This window comes from Glossina fuscipes, unplaced genomic scaffold, assembly GCF_014805625.2.
Source record: "Glossina fuscipes isolate IAEA_lab_2018 unplaced genomic scaffold, Yale_Gfus_2 28, whole genome shotgun sequence".
NCBI classification, from domain to species: Eukaryota; Metazoa; Arthropoda; class Insecta; order Diptera; family Glossinidae; genus Glossina; species Glossina fuscipes.
Window position 1 is genome coordinate 398,924 of NW_023998423.1, and position 16,530 is coordinate 415,453.

At 33.7% G+C, this 16,530-nt stretch overlaps 2 protein-coding genes across 4 annotated transcripts in view; one reads left to right on the forward strand and one right to left on the reverse strand.

Moving 5' to 3' along the window:
- LOC119636584 (homeobox protein orthopedia) overlaps positions 1-12,058 on the forward strand; it is a 50,375-nt gene extending 38,317 nt beyond the window's left edge. For 2 of the 3 annotated variants that reach the window (XM_038032024.1, XM_038032022.1), the window contains exons 5-8: positions 10,408-10,612; positions 10,809-10,934; positions 11,058-11,224; positions 11,344-12,058. In XM_038032024.1, the coding sequence (XP_037887952.1) occupies positions 10,408-10,612; positions 10,809-10,934; positions 11,058-11,224; positions 11,344-11,748 (903 nt within the window). In that variant the 3' untranslated portion in view covers positions 11,749-12,058. The remainder of the gene's footprint in view (positions 1-10,407; positions 10,613-10,808; positions 10,935-11,057; positions 11,225-11,343) is intronic. The other variant, XM_038032023.1, reaches the window with a different exon arrangement.
- The window catches only part of LOC119636583 (inositol-pentakisphosphate 2-kinase), a 100,588-nt gene that overhangs the window by 46,108 nt on the left and 37,950 nt on the right, over positions 1-16,530 (reverse strand). The window lies entirely within an intron of this gene.

Consider the following 16,530-nt stretch of genomic DNA (forward strand, 5'->3'; position numbering starts at 1 on the left):
TTGAGTGCATATCATAAATTATGAAAGCCTCACAATATTCCAATTGAATTAGCGTTTGGCAATGATGACATTAAGCAATTATGTGGGGGAGTTTCAATATTCTTCAAATTCTGCTTTTATTAAAACAAATATATAAGAGCGTTCGAATTATTTGAGAAATCTCTTAAGTGAGTTGATAAAAATTTTTAAATAAAACCATTATGCGCGTCGTTTGTTAGAGGAAAAATAATACGTCCGTTATCATGTTGCTCAAACTAACTTAACTACGACGACTAGATAGATTAAGATCTTGGTACATGAAATCGAACTACAGTGCCAAGGAACGTATGTAGGAACAGTTGACCTTTTTTCTTTATGTTACGAACTGAGCATAAGCACGAATATTGCTGAGGTATATAATTAAAAAATTCACAGTTCAAAAACCTACTTGTTAATATTGCTGTAGTAAACAAAACTTTTATGATTATGCGCTGTTTCGTCATTCATAAGCTTGTACAGAACACCAAAAATCAAGTGTAGGGCCTCTCATCAGGAGGTATCATTTTACAATTCATGCCATTTTTGAAGCATCAACATACGTAATAACCAGAAGATTTTCATTTGCGTTGCATTCGCTAAGTAGATGCTTGGAGTGCATGAAGTAAAACATGATTTTTTAAATGAAGTTATTCCGTCCATCACCATTATCTCGAAAAATATTTAAAAGAAAAATATTAAATTTCGCTTATATATAATTTTTCAAGGGCGTGAATGATTTTTGGATAGTTGTAGCTTTTTACAGAAGTGTCGATTGTGTGTTTCATGAGTAACAGATAAAAGGCAGCCGTGTTGTTGATTCATTGCATGGAAAAACTTTCAATGGCTTGTGCCAAAATTACAGCTGATATATTGATTATTGGAGATCATAACAGAGCGGCAAGAACATAACCAGACTAACTGGTGAACAGATAGGTATGGAAAAATCGATTTAAAATGATCAAAAGTATATATGGCTTTCCACTGAGTGTTGCAAACATTTCGACCTCCATCTCTCAATGGTCGTACATAGTTCTGCCTATATTGAAGGAAAGGGCATGCTGCGGAGACTTGCCCAATAACATATTTTGACACTAAGTAAAAGCAAAAGGCAAACAAAACTTTTCTTTTGAAAATTTTTCTCTGTCCTTTGACCATCTTGGGCCATTTGGAATAGCAAGCTACTTGCAACAGTTTGCAATATTTTTGCCAAACTTTAAGGGGAAATTTTAATTCTTACGATCTTAATTCTACGAGAAAGATGTTAAAAGGGGCAGACATCACTATATCATACTCTGATCAAAAATATATATAAATTTTATAGGGTTATAAAGGTTCTGCTCACTTCGTTAACTCGTTTGCACACCCTCAATCTCAACATAAGTATTCCGCAGAAGTGTTGTTGTTATGTTTATAGTACGCTGTAGACGTACCCTTTGTTTGATTTGGCCCTTTTGCGTACGAGGATTTCTAATTATATTTTCAAATTTGGAAACGGTATCTTAAGATTTGCGATTGGCAGACTGTTTATCGAACATTTACGCTGTACAGGCTGTCTAAAGTTTCCTTAAAAAAATGAACGAACTCTTGGCCTCTTGGTGATGAGTATTAAGACCTCTCTATTAATTTAAAGCAAAATTCTTTGAAAAAATATTGATAAGGACTGTATGAAACTCGCTTGATGTAAACTCACAATTAAACACTAAACAATTTACCTATCCATACCAAAGATAGGGACGTAACCAAGTGAATGTAATTGTCTTAGTTCTTTTCAATTTAAAATTCTTTGCTTCTTTCTTTCTTACGCTTAGTGGACATTGAAGTATATCGATAGAGAAATGTTACAGTCGGAAAAGCAGAAGTCAGCAGCAGTAGAAGCAACAGTACTAATATTCTTTGAATGAACAATAAAACAAACGACAGTGTAAGTGTCGTATTTGGCTTTTGTCGTAAAGTAGGATTTAAAGGATAACATAAAATAAATCGACGACAGAATAAAAGGCTTTGTTGCTCACTGTATATGTGATATTATTGTATAAACATAATAAACACTACGTGCTTATGCCAACACACGACATAGGGATTTTATATGCTTTTGCAGTATATTCGAATGTGAGAAAAACAATGTAAAGCCAAATGGGCTAAAATCACATAAAAATGGTTGATAAAATGAAAAGATATTGGCCAAAAAGCGATTTTCATAAACCACTCAATGCATACTTAGGCAGCAAAGAAAAACGAAAAAGCTTATTGCTACCACTGCTACTGTTGCTTGAATGCCAATGGCTGACGATGGTTGGTTTATTGGCAATATCCAGCATTTATGGACATTTACGTAAAGAACGAAGAAGAGGAAACAAAAAAAAAAGAAAACCAAATCAGTTTAGAAAGCCAAACGGGTCCATTATGAAATGATTTCATTTTGCGAGTGATTTTTATGAACTTTTCTCTTTTGATGATCTGAATGGCTAAGTGAATAGCGTAGAGTACAGGAGCGAAAAGGAAAAACCTACAACTGGGTTGTTATGAAAACAAAATTGATTTTTGATTGGTTATAAAATGATTGTGTCATCAAGTCAAAGAGTGGCAATAAGAGAAACCAAAAAAGTATTGCATTACCTGATAGAAACAGTTATTATTACACTTTACGAAAAAAGATTCGATTGATAACGGAACGGATATATAAATAAATGTTTTTAATAAAGTTTGCTTTTTCCCTATTTACAGATGACAATCGACTGAACTAAAAAAAAAAACGGATTTGCATATAGTATACACTGTAAAACAAAAATAATAACTAATAAAATTTTAATGAAAATTTTCAATGGTCGTTATTTATGCCTTTTGTCTTGCATATCTACGTACATATATACATACGTTATGTGGCGACCAATTGAAAAAGTCAATAACTTAATGGAATAGATATGTAATGTGGAGAATGCATTTGCTGTTGGCTACACGATTCTACACAATATCCATTGCAACAATACTGACAGGTGTTTAATAATCATATTGCTCTCAATTTCCAATATAATGCGACATTAGTGTCATTTTTATAAACATTTGCTATACTATCTTCCACCACCCTTTTCCATCTTTCCCCCTGTCAAGCTTATAAATATTACTTGTTAATTTTTTTTTTTTTTTTTTTTGTAAACCAAGAATCATTAATTTCATAACTAACTAACCACAAATCAAACGGCAATGTTATGCTTGTAAAGTCTCTTTCACCCTTGAGAAGAGAAAAATCAGTAGCGCAGCCAGGAAGAGAAAAGCGAACATAAGCTACTCATTATAATTTATTCGTTAGAGCTAAAAGCAAGAACGAAAGTTATATACGGCAGGACCGAATTGCGTATATGTACCGCTCCATGGCTTTATTTGGAGGGCGCAGGAATTTCCCATGTTTCTATCACATTTGATATCTACATTTTGGCGACAGGGGGATTGCCAACAGCGTTCACCACACGTTCACACTGACGGGCAGACATGGTTTAGTCGACTCAGAATTTCTCGCTGATCAAAAAAATATATACTTTATGGGATCTCTGAAGCTTCCTTTTGGGTGTTGCAAACATTAATATCTCTCTCGTCCTGGGGTATAAAGAAATAAGATAATAGTTTCAATGTTCAGCCCCGTTTTGAAGGCGCTATTGGTTTCCTCACATTTACAACAAATTGTTTGTAGTTTTTATACTCATCGTATAATGTTCTTCTTCCTTCTGCAACTTTTATAAATATGCCACAGAGAGACTGCCCAAGTCAACCTTTCCGCCAGCCCTTGCATTTTTGAATTTCTGACGCCCAAAGAAGTGACCGTAACTTTTTTATACTTTTTGCGGCATTTGCAAATTTAAATGGAAGTCTCCGTAAGATAGACATAAAAAGCTGCACAAGCAGCTGAACCAGGTCGGACTGCCCAAATTTATACGCCTATAAGCTCTTTTACTCTTCGAGTTCTCATGATGGTAAAAACGACGTTAGCCGTCATTTATTATCTGAATGATGCTTTCGATTTCGAATGGACATGATTTAGTAATAAACGCGCCTATAAACATAAACGAGAGCTAAATTCAAATTTTCAAATTAATTGCTTGCGTAAAGCAGGCTGGCAGTGGTCTAACAATTTGAAGTTGCTACGGTCTCCCAACTCTGTTAAATGTAACCTTTTCATTGTCACGTTCAAAATGACAAATAAATGATGGGCAACTAAGGGTCGTCCAAACCCGAGTATAATTTTGTACGATATTCTTTTTCTTTTTTTTTATAGCAACTCGTTCCTTTTTATGCCTTATTTACCCTCTGTTTTATATTAAAGAATTGAACAGATTTTCTCTCCTTTGTTTTTGTTTGATATTTAATGTAACTTTTGACACCACATACCCAGACAATTATTCTTATGGGAAATGTTAAAAGGTGGAGAAAATCTTTGCCTTACGCAAGTACAAAATAATAGAAAATTTCCAGTGGAAATGGGATTTGAGTTACCACAATTTATCACAGCACTACCTGACGATGATATGTTTGAAAGGTTTAAATATTTTGCTAAAAAAATTATTGATTACCTTTAAGTTCCATCAATTTTAAACAGGTTAAAGTCGATTATTGAAAGCTTTTTAAAAAAATTTTTCCCTTTTCAGAATCGGGTAACCAACAGTTAATAAATGTCACCAGCTGTTATCAAGCATTTTGTTTTTTGTCTATGAAGCTTGAAAATTTTTTTTATTGTCTATAAAGTTGAAAGCAAGCCATTAAGTCCTTTTTAACTGCAAAGTACGCAGAATTCTCATATGTATTCAAAGGCTTTCAATCCTGATCCCATTTTTATCTGCGCAAGATCCAGTGGACCATTAGAAACGTTGAAAACGTTCGTCGAAATACAACTCTGCTCGTTACAAGTGGGAGATTAGCCAAACTTCGAACTAGCAAACGCAATAAACGATCTTGAAAAGCCTGTGTGATCACTTTACAACTGAAAGAGCTGCTTTTACCATCAGTTAAATCTTAATTTGCACTTTAGTTGACAGGTGAAAGTAAATTCATCCTCACTATTTTTGATTTCCGTTCAACATAGCCTAGTTTGCAAAGTAGGCGAGCAACGATTTTATGTATAATGATACATGCTAGACGTGGGGACCCGTAGAAAGTATCACTAGATGTGTTACTAAAACCCTAAGCCATTCGCTTAGCAGAAGAAAGTTCGTGTCTAAAACGCATAGTCACCACTGGTTTAATAAATAGAAACTTGAACTCAAATAAAGTGATCTACACTGGCAGTCATATATTTTAATATATAGTAGAACATGTATTGCAAACTGTATCCATAGGAAGACTCAGAAGCGAATGAATATAGTAAATAAAAATAAATTTTTTTTTGATTTGAAACGTTGTTTTGGCTAAAACAGGTAAAATTATTGAGACAGTGTCCACCATTAAATACCCCACATCATTTCGCTTAATACGCTTAATACGGTCACGCGGGAAGTGATCGAGAAAATGATTCGATTTTCAATAGCACTCGTCTTAGGCCGAGACATGTCGGTGTATCGGATTTCATTAATATATCTCAATAGTTGCGACAGGTTGCAAGTTGCAGATTGAACATAAGAGAACGAAATTGACAGGCAGGCAAACGGACAGAAAGTGATTCCGAATCGGTCTGTATAATAAACGGGATCCTATCTCCAATCTTTTTGGGTGTTGTATACATCCACACAAACTTAATATACTCTTGTACCACAAGTGCTGTAATGTATAATAATTAGTTTGATTTATTAGACTTGGGATCTTAACTTTAGTGTTCGATCAAAATACCAATTCTTGGCTGTTAATTGCCCTACGCGAACCGTAAGCCCGTCCCTGATAAGTTTCGGTTTTCTAGGGCATTTCTGTTTAGGTGTTTTTTTCTGAACGTAGTCATGATACTCAGTCCCAAAATAAACGGCATTAGAAGTCACTACACAAATCATTTATATATGAGAGGAAACTTACGATTAACCATTTCTTGGTCTAGATTTGACAATCCTATTTCAGTAACATGTATGTCAACGAGGGCATCATGGCTTAGCGTAATGTTTGTCATATAACAATATGGGTCGTTCAACAACGCTTGACATATCAATGTATTTGTATTCCGTAAATAATGGCAAGGTCCAAACAGTAAAGTGAATGCAAACTTTGATCCAAAGCTCAAGTAGAAGATTGTTTTATTAAAGTTTACTTTCGAAATCACAAAATGGATAATTCAATATTTATGGTAAGGTATGATATGGTTTTTTATTCTGCAAAATTACACAAACACACGATTTCATATGTATATCATAAGTCAAATGTGGTGCACGATCGATATGTCGAGTCAATGCATCTTCATGCAATCAATTATGGTACACGAGCTAATATGAAATGATTCAAAGTAACTTGCTTTCTGTTAATCTTCACGGTAGGCCACAATCAAATTCGGTTTTAAAAACGTAATGCAACACTTTGCTGAAGAAAAGAAACAAAAATAGAGACAGACAGCATTCGGCAATAATTTCCAGTAAAGTAACTTTGCATGTAATGTTGACGATAATCCCACGGGTATTTATCACCACCAATACACACATTATATATTATGCTTATAATGGTCGTGTTGTATACTCAGCTGTCTGTCTATACTTGCGACTGTGTCTCTATGTGCTGCATCTGTCTATACATACATGTACGTACAGATAACTGTCTGCAAGTTAACAGTTAACTTTTTGTTCTTTATTTTTGGGTAATAGTGCATTAACTGAACAAAGTTTATAATAAACTGAAAAGGAAAGGACAAAAAGAAAAAGGAAGAAAACTTATAACGAATAATAAATTTTAAGGATTGTGTGTGCGCGTTTGAAATTTTTCTTATATCTGCATGACCTTGACTAGTTCATAAAACATTATTAAACGTGTTTGTTGTTTTTTTGTTCTCTTTCCGAACTTTAATTGACATTGATTTTGTTTCGTGTTTTTGTATTCTTTGCAAGCTAAAGGAAAAACAAAAGACAACATTCTAATGAAACGTGTTTCCAAAGTTATGAAAAATCGATTTTTATGCTTTAAACGTGCTTTGCATGCCTACTTTTAGGTGTGCTTGATGATGGGTAGCAGCAGAAATTATTGCCTATTTCCGGGGCATTATCGGCCATTAAATGGTTACGATATATTACGTGTGCATATACAAGGCTATATAAGTCGAGAAAGCATAAACAGGCGCTAAAATGTCGGTTAACGAAAACACTTAGATGTCTTGATAGCGGGGTGTGCGCTCAATTATGTTTAATTTTTTATTTACCGCTTGCAGACAACTGTTAGCATTGTTGCTGTAATATTGCGATGATATGGGGAAAAGAAAAAACAAATTACATGTTAATGCCGTAAAAAAAAATATTTTGACTGTAAAATTACGTTACGCCCTTATGAATAAATAACGTGAATGTGATGAACAGACTACGTGAAAAAAAAGAAAAAATAACATAAGAGATAACAAAACAAAAATAAAAAAAAATGAAAAAAGTTAACAAGACATGAAAAGGCAATCAGTAGGTTGCATGAATAATGACTTTGACAATGATTTATAAATGTGTTTACTTGAGAGAAAAAATGGATCAAAAACAAAAATGAGGACAGCTGCTTGCTTTCATGGAACTTTGTGAGATCATAAATACCAAAAAAAAAAAACAGATGAAGAAAATTGAAATAAAATTTCAGTTTTCTCTATTAAACATATATTACACTTTTTATTAAAAATGATCGCCTAAGTGTAGGCAAAAAAAAAACCAAGCTATTTTAGAGAAATCTTGCATATAATTGACGAAAATTGACATTTTTTCATTATATAACGCTGAAGTTATTGAAGCTATTAAAAAATGAGTCTAATATATTTTCATCGGAAAATCGTGAACAGCATTTTATGTAAGCTAAAACAACCGAGCCTTTTCATAAGGACGCCCCAGTTATTTCTCTATTTTTAAGTTATGTCGCCTAATTTTTTGAGATTCTTTGTACGTTGCATTCTGTAAGTATACGCTTAAATAAAATTTGCGTAATCTTTGTAATTTCCTTATCCAATAATTGGATGATATCTTGTCAAAAAATACAAATTTCTCGTATAAATTTTATAAATATTTCGAGTATCTATAATAGAAAATGCAGTTGGTAAAGCGAGAAAGCGAGCGAGAGTTTTCTTGGCGGTGTATCTTTACTAGAAATTGGATTTTTGTGCCTAATTTGAGTCAGTACATGGCTTGTTTACCTTACTGAAGAACAGCTGTCACGCAGCTGTTTGCGGCGATATAAGTTCAGCACCTAAGTAAAATAATGATACCCGTAAATCTTTTGAGTCCAAAACTGCTTTCGTGTGCAGGAGTATTTGATCAAGGTTGTGTGTGTGTAAACGTAGTAATATTCACAAAGTTTAGTGACCGCTGACGGTTGTGTCGCCACTGAATCGTATTTTTTTTTCAAATGAAAGGTTTCGCCGTGATGCAAGTTCACTTTTACCCCAACGTATTGATAGGCCATCTGTTGGACAGCTTAACATATAGTATAAAGTTTTAATAAGACCAAGCAACATACTATGCAGCTATTCAAAAAATCGAGATAATGCACATCCATCACGATGCTCCCCGAGAGACGGTACGCAGCGGTGAGCCAATCCATTACACCCACGCCGACTTTTCACATGCACCCACTCTTTGCGCCTGTGAGTTATCGAATTGGGTGTCCTGACGCCCACGGTCCCTACAGTTCGGATAACAATGCATTTACGTTGTCGCCGGTATTTGATATATAGCCACTCTTGAAATCGTGTTATTCACAGATCCTAGAGGGCCGTCAACCTTATTCTTTTGTGGGTTTTCAGTGTCTAAGGAGAAGTATGGACCCAGGAATTCCGGATTCCCAATCACACTACTACTTTTCTGATCTCCTCAATAGCGTATAGACCTTTGATAAGCCTCGGGATTCCATAGTAAGGGATTATGAGGGGAAGAATTTTGCAATCAGACGACCTTCGCAACTTTCGGTGATTTCTTTATGTGGAGTTCCCGATGCCGCTAGAGCAGACAATAACCATAAAGGTCAACGTGCACTGAACACAGCGGAAAGAATATTTCATTGCAATTTAACGCTACTAATGCTTCTTAAATAGATTTTGCGATACGAGGCAGAGCAGGATCTTGGGTCCTTTTCTACATTCTTACACCCACACATGCCTTGTAAATAACTTATCAGTGTGTTTATTTTGCCACATTTATCAACTTTTCCATGTATTAAAGTGATTCCTTTGACTTAAAATTATATCTTGAATGCTATTAATTAAGGAAAATGTTTAACAAATTTTTAAGCGTTTAAAAGACGAAATGTAATATTTCAACTTTTCAACGAGAAAGATTTGTCTATATAAGCAATCGATAAAGTATATTAAAAGGTCTATGACAAGAGCAAAATATAATATGAATTTTTGTACAAAAAAAATTCCTAATTATCGAAAGTGTTTGGGGCAATTAAGTTATATAATTAGTAACCAAATTTTAACTTCCAATCGATATAAACAGTACTTTTGGCAATGCCCAGATATGTAATCCAAAACAAAAACCATCCTTATTTTTCCAACAAAAGATATTTCTTAGTTGTCGGTTTGAAGAACAATATTCACGCATTCATTAAAAACATTTTATTTGCCTGAAAATATGCTACATAACCTGTAAAATCTTTTGATTTTAAAGTAGGCAAAACTTTCTTCCAATACTCCAAAGCCGGAAGAGAAAGTGTCTTCCCTTACTACACGTCCATAGTCATGTAGCTGTCACACAATAACTTTTACGGAATGGCAACTGACAACTTTGTTGGCATCAAGAGTTTTTTATTTTTAGCCGAGTAATTACTGTTACCTCTTTGAAGACAGACACTTGCACATATATATGCATTACGAAAATCTTAAAATTTTAAATTTGATTGAAAGTGTGAAGTATGAGTAAATCTCAATCATTTAATACCAGAATATAGAGGTTTAGTTTGCTGACTTACACTACTATTGTAAAACCGGTACTACTACTACTACTACTACATTACTACTGCATGTTCAATATATATGTACATGCTGTTATAAGAACATGAGTTGTCTGTGGTTGAGCGGCCATTAACATGAAACATGTAACAACATGTATTAACAAGACATAGTTTTAGAAAGTAGAACGAGTAACTAGAAGATTGGGTTTTATATGACTACGTAATCATATGCAAATAAATGAAGTGTATGTAAACACACTTTGTCATAATTGATCTTGATTAAATACATGTAAAACATGAAGAGAAAATGGATGGAGTTGAAAAATTTAATTGTAATGTTTTGTTTTGTATTGTTTTACGAAGGTGTGGTTTCAAAATCGTCGAGCCAAATGGAAGAAACGCAAGAAGACTACTAATGTCTTTCGTACACCCGGAGCTTTACTGCCCTCTCACGGTTTACCGCCATTCGGAGCAAATATCACGAATATAGCTATGGGTGAAAGTTTATGTGGGACCGGTATGTTCGGCGGTGATCGCTGGAGTGTTGGCGTTAATCCCATGACAGCCGGTAAGTATATGACTCATGGTTTATAAAGACAAATTGCATGTCATACATACATATGCGTACATATATATATATGTATATATATGTATACATATATATATATATATACGGTGCCATCAGTGCTTAAAAATTTCTTTCTTTTTCTCTTTTCAATACTCTGTTCTCTTAAATTTATTAACATTTTTAATTATGAATAAAGGTTTTGGTCAATTAAATCAATCTTCTACGCTTTCATCTTCATTAAATAGTGGTTTAAATTCTGGTATAAATTTAGGTTCCGCCATGGGTGCTGGTAGTTATCAACATTATGGATTAAATGCGTTAGGTATGTTTTTTACTTTATACAAATAACTCATATTAATAAGACTGCAATTGCAGAGGTTAAGATAAAAAAAAAAATAATAATAATAATAATAATATAATCTTGTGCGTAACGTTCCATCTTTAGGAGATTCCATGATGTATCAGCATAGTGTTGGTGGCGGTGGAGTGGGTTGTGTAGGAAATGGCTCACCTACTGCTACTACACCGCCAAATATAAATTCTTGTTCTTCAGTGACACCGCCACTGTCCAACCAACCGAATACTAGTCAAAATGAAATGAATGGTGAAATGGTAAGCTTAGCTAAGAGAGCGCAAACACATACGCGCAATTGCGGCCACACATATCTCTACATAATTTAAAGTTCACAATAGATAAGGGTAAATGTATTAATTCTTGCACTTTCCGATAGAGCGCTCAACCTCATCATCAGCAACAACCACCGCCGCCTCAAAATAACCCTCAACAACAGCAAAGTCACCAGCATGAAACGAAATATCATCATCAAACTCAACAACAACAACAGCAGCAGCAACAGCAAACATCACAACAGCAACAACATCACACAGATACTAGTACTGATGGTAATATTAATAATCAAGTATCTGCCGGTCATCAACAATTGTTACCGCACTGTCATCAATCGATGCAATCGCCGACAGATGGCTCTAATGAAGATGATGTCTGGCGCGGTCATAGTATTGCGGCTTTGAGGAGAAGAGCTTCCGAATTGAATGCCACCGCCTCTATACCGTCGTACTTACATCATGCCGCAGCCGCTCATAATAGTTACGAACATCATAACTCGGTCTACTGAAATTTATTGAAAAGCTTTGAGAGCTTTTCCGACTATGGGTTTCCGAACCATGACTTTTAAAAAAAGAAAGCAAAAAGAGAAACAAAAAACAAAAGTCTCACGAATAATTATACCCAAAGGAATTATAAATATAGAAAAAGCCACCGGGGCTTGAAAAATAGAAGATAAAAGCCCTGTAGATAACTAGCAAAATACTTTGAAAGATTTTTTTTTTTTTTTTTATTAAAACTGTTCTCAACTAATCCATAATCCATAAAATACAATGAATTTGGTTAGTGTTCCCGTGCAAAAGCTTTTAAAGACTATTCGTTATTTTCCTCTAGTGCAATATTTTTATTTTAATTTTTATATAAAAATTTTACAATTAATAAATGTTGGAAAATGTTAACCAGCCAGAAAGGTTATATAGTAAAGGGAAAGCGTATATAATGAATTTTAATAGGTTGTGGGAAGTAATTTGGGCAAATGATATATCATCACAACTCAATTGATTGGAAAGTCCTCGGTATATACCTTTATTATAAAAGACGGATTTATTGTTACAAGGTTAACGAGAAAGAAACTTGATACAACGGTTCAATTTGGATTGATCGATTTCTTGAACAAATCAAATACGTTTCAATTTTTAAAACGAATTGATTGTGTCGATTGTGTTCAATTCTTGAAACGAATGCGATTAGTGTTAAAATATATGCTCTGAGAAGGAGTTGAGATGAATATGATTAGCGATAAAACGTGTAATCTGAGTAATTCGCAAATTTATACATCAACGTCTTAACACTTAACATTATTGAATGAAGGAAATGAGATGACAATACACTTATTGACTGTTTTCGTCACAAACTGTGCTTAAAATGTCTTCGATGGTTAAGATCTTGTTTTCTTATATAATAAATGAAAGACTTTCGGTTCGTTCCACTCACAACTAACAAATGACGAAAATTCCTAGAACGGATGCAACCCTTCATTAATAGCCTTTTTAAGAAAAAAAGAGATAAAAAAATGGTTAGAATATAGATTCGGTTTTGTGACAAAGCGGTAGACAGTTGTGACATTTACAATAACGGATATATCGTCTGGCATATCGTACACAAACTCATATGAAGGCAGCACCAGCACTAATAAAATTTGAGGATAATGAAAGCCCCACACCTACGGCACAATCATTTCAATTCATAATCCATAGTTTAACAAGAAAAAACGTAATAGTTGGCCATGGCGAACATCTCTTCGCTTAACCGACCAGCCGATCAGTTAGTAAAGTGTTAAGATAGTTGTTAACAACACTTTAAACCTTCTGACATGATCACTTCTCAAAATAAAGCGTTATATGGAATCTGATCGAAAAAATGGTCCGATCCGAAATATTTTCAATAATGCTCGCCGGTGGGGCAAAACGCATTGGTGTACCAAATTTCATCAAAAGATCTTAAGGAATCCGAATGTTTAGCACGCATCATCTCTTGAATGATCGATAATATGCTTTATATCAACGCAAGTAAGAGTAAAGCTATACTTTTTAACTCTTCTCGAGTAGTTCTTGCAAGTTCTGTATTAGATTAAGTGGGAAACTTAGTGATTGGATGGACGGTACGCCACATGTGGGGGTAATTCTGGACAGAAAACTTAACTTTAACGTGCACTAGGGCGGTGTCTTTCCTAGAATATGTCTGATGCTACGGAAATTATACAGTCTGAATCTGCACTGGCCAGCTACAGTTAGATATACAATTACGCACATTCTTCTTAAGCCGCACATTAATTAATGTGGTGAAGTGATCTGGGGCTATCTGTCTTATAAGTTGGATGGACGGACCTAAACTAATGATCACCGACGTTATGTTTTGTCTACAATGTAATACTGTGTAACCCTAAAAATCTTGGTTTTCAAATCAACGTCTTTTGCTAAATTGGTGCCTCTGTCACAGATATCTGCGTTACATTTCACATCACAATTGTCATTAGTGTTTCAGATGCGTTCGGTTTTGTACAGCACAAAAACTGTTCTTTCCGATATTTATGATAAGTGATTTTGTTGAAGAAAAAATTACGTTAGGTATTGTTTACGATCTTCCATAAAATATAAAAATTTTTGGGCTCATTGTTTTTCGCGCACACTAGTAAGACTCAGCCAAGTTGGAAACCTTTTGCATCGACAGAATACGTTGTCATCTCATTCTTGACCACCTGAAACTACAAAGAAATAAAGTTGTAACAAAAATACCTGGACAGGTATCAGGCGGGCATATTGGCAGACAAGCCTAAATCTATTAAGAAAGATGGATCTATCTCAAGTCCTTCTGGATCCAGTACACATCCCAACAAACATAAAATCCCCTTCACCACAAGAGGCATAGGGTACCAAAATCAACTTAATGAGCCCATATACTAAAAAATAAATTATAGAGATGACCCAAGTCAAAAATTAAAAATGAATTTAGAGTTGTGTGTTTTGTTTTCCGCGCTACAAACTTAGGGCAAATATCCATTAAATTGACTTACTTGACCCATCTGTTAACAGAATTGAATTCATTATGAAATTTTAAAAATATTTTGGGAAGAAAAATACATGGTTTAAGATACTTTTCATAATGGTCGACATAAATAAATATCAAGTTCATATTAAAACTTTCCCTTTTTTTTTTTTTATTAAATAATTTTAATTGTAAATATTTATTACTAATTCATTATTGATAATGTAAGACAAAACAATAAGAAAAAAAAACTGATGAAAAATTTCCTAATTACAGACTATAAATGAATTATACCATGTATACGAGAAAATGTATTCGCTACGCAATAAGAAGTAATATGATTATAATAAAAATATATATTATTGAACAAAAAAATAAAAAATAAATTAATAACGAAACTATTAGAAAAAGTAACATAAATGTTAGTTACTGAAAAAGTTATGAAGAAAGAAATATAAAAAAAGCAATTAAAAAAAAACTAAATGTAAAATTATATTTATAAAATTATTACGACATTTAAATGGTAAAATCATTAATTAAAGATTAACTAAAATCATTAAAAAATAAAAAATATAAATAAAATAAACGCTATTGTGAAATATTATGTATACGATTACAATGTAATTAACTGGGTTTTTAATAATTCTAATATGATTTTATCATTAAAGTCTTCTTCGAATGCGTTTTTTTACGATTAAATTTTACTGTAAAGTAATGAAATAGACAGAATCCACTTCAATTTTATAATTGGTTGTTAAAAGTGAAAGAATTCGTCTTTGAGATTCATATTTTGAAAATTAAACCGATCTTTCAGACTAAGAGACATTGCTGTGCAAGGCATTCAAGCTCAGATAGATGTAATATATTTTCTTTGCTTCGTCTTAATAATTTTACTTTTTAATATAATTTGATGTAATTGTTTTCTTTTGTTAAGAGTTACTTCGTTTGAAACAATTTGTAGTTTTACACCATTGTCTCGTTTTAAAATCAAAATAAAACTCTACAGTTCTTACAGCAAGAGGACAGGAATTAAAAAGTCAGGATATCCGATCACATGGAGGACGTAATTTGCTTAAAGATCCTCTCAAAATATTTCGTTTGCTGTAATTCAGTTCTGTCTGTTTGTGATATATTGCTTCTTGTTCTTGATTGATGCAGTAGAAATGATGAATTCTTATCAGCCGAATTAGAAGTAGTAAGCTAGCAAATCGAGCATGAAGCGCATGAGAACATTTCCATATTGGCTTTAATAAGTTGCTTCCCTTTATATATAAAAAAAATTAAATAACAAATGCTTTCATATAAATTTTCTCATTTCGAAGCGTTTATTTTAAACAAAAATTGAAAATGACTTTGCTTTGATGAAAATCCATATATTCCCTTATATGTATTATTCATACAGCTCAAGACTAAAGCTAAACTTACCCGACACGGATGCAGACTCAACAATTTGCCCAAAATTTGCCACAAGGTCTTCTATACAACTACGGTAAGGCTTTTAAGTTTGAGGCAAAAGTTAATCTTTTCAAAAGCAAGAGACGGCAAACTGTGTCCGCAGCCAGTGGATGTGCCGAATCAGCAAATGTTATGGCTTTACTAAGCAAGCTCTATAGCTACACTCAAGTACGATCAAACTGCACCAAGTTTTTAATACCCGAACAGCTATTTGGCAGCCGAGATTTTTATCTACTGGGTAAGCGGAGCGCATACTTTATTCAAACTGAATCGCGAAGGAAACGACGAAACGTTTTCTTTTACACAAGCAGGAATAAGCCTATGTTTAACTGCAAAGCAGATAACCTGGAAACTCGGATAGAATCGCAATGTTCTTCTTACATTTTACACAGCTCTATGATAAGCCTTCGTTACGCCGCGACCATTGACCATCTTGTTTTCCCTTCCTCACTTCTTTCCGACCGTGATCATGTTACAAGCGTATAGGAATTTTCTTCAAATATTTTAACAATTTACAAATATCGCTGAAGTTTTTATTATAACCCGGCTCAGTGGCTCAGTGGTAGATTTCGAGATGTTCAAAGGTGGAAAAGTTATTAGAACAAGTGTCGCATAAACCACTAAAATAGGAGAACAATATCCCTACAAGGAACGTTTAGTATTGTTTTGTACGTTCTATAGGCTTTGAGACTTCAGATGAACTAGCTTTTAGCTTAATTATTTGAATATCCGGCATTAAAAACTTGTAGAGTTACATTCAGTCTTTTGTCTTAAATTTTGAGACATGAAAATTCCAAAATCTTACTAATAATCGCCAAATGAGGCAGCTAAGCCGACTCAAACTCTCAGAATA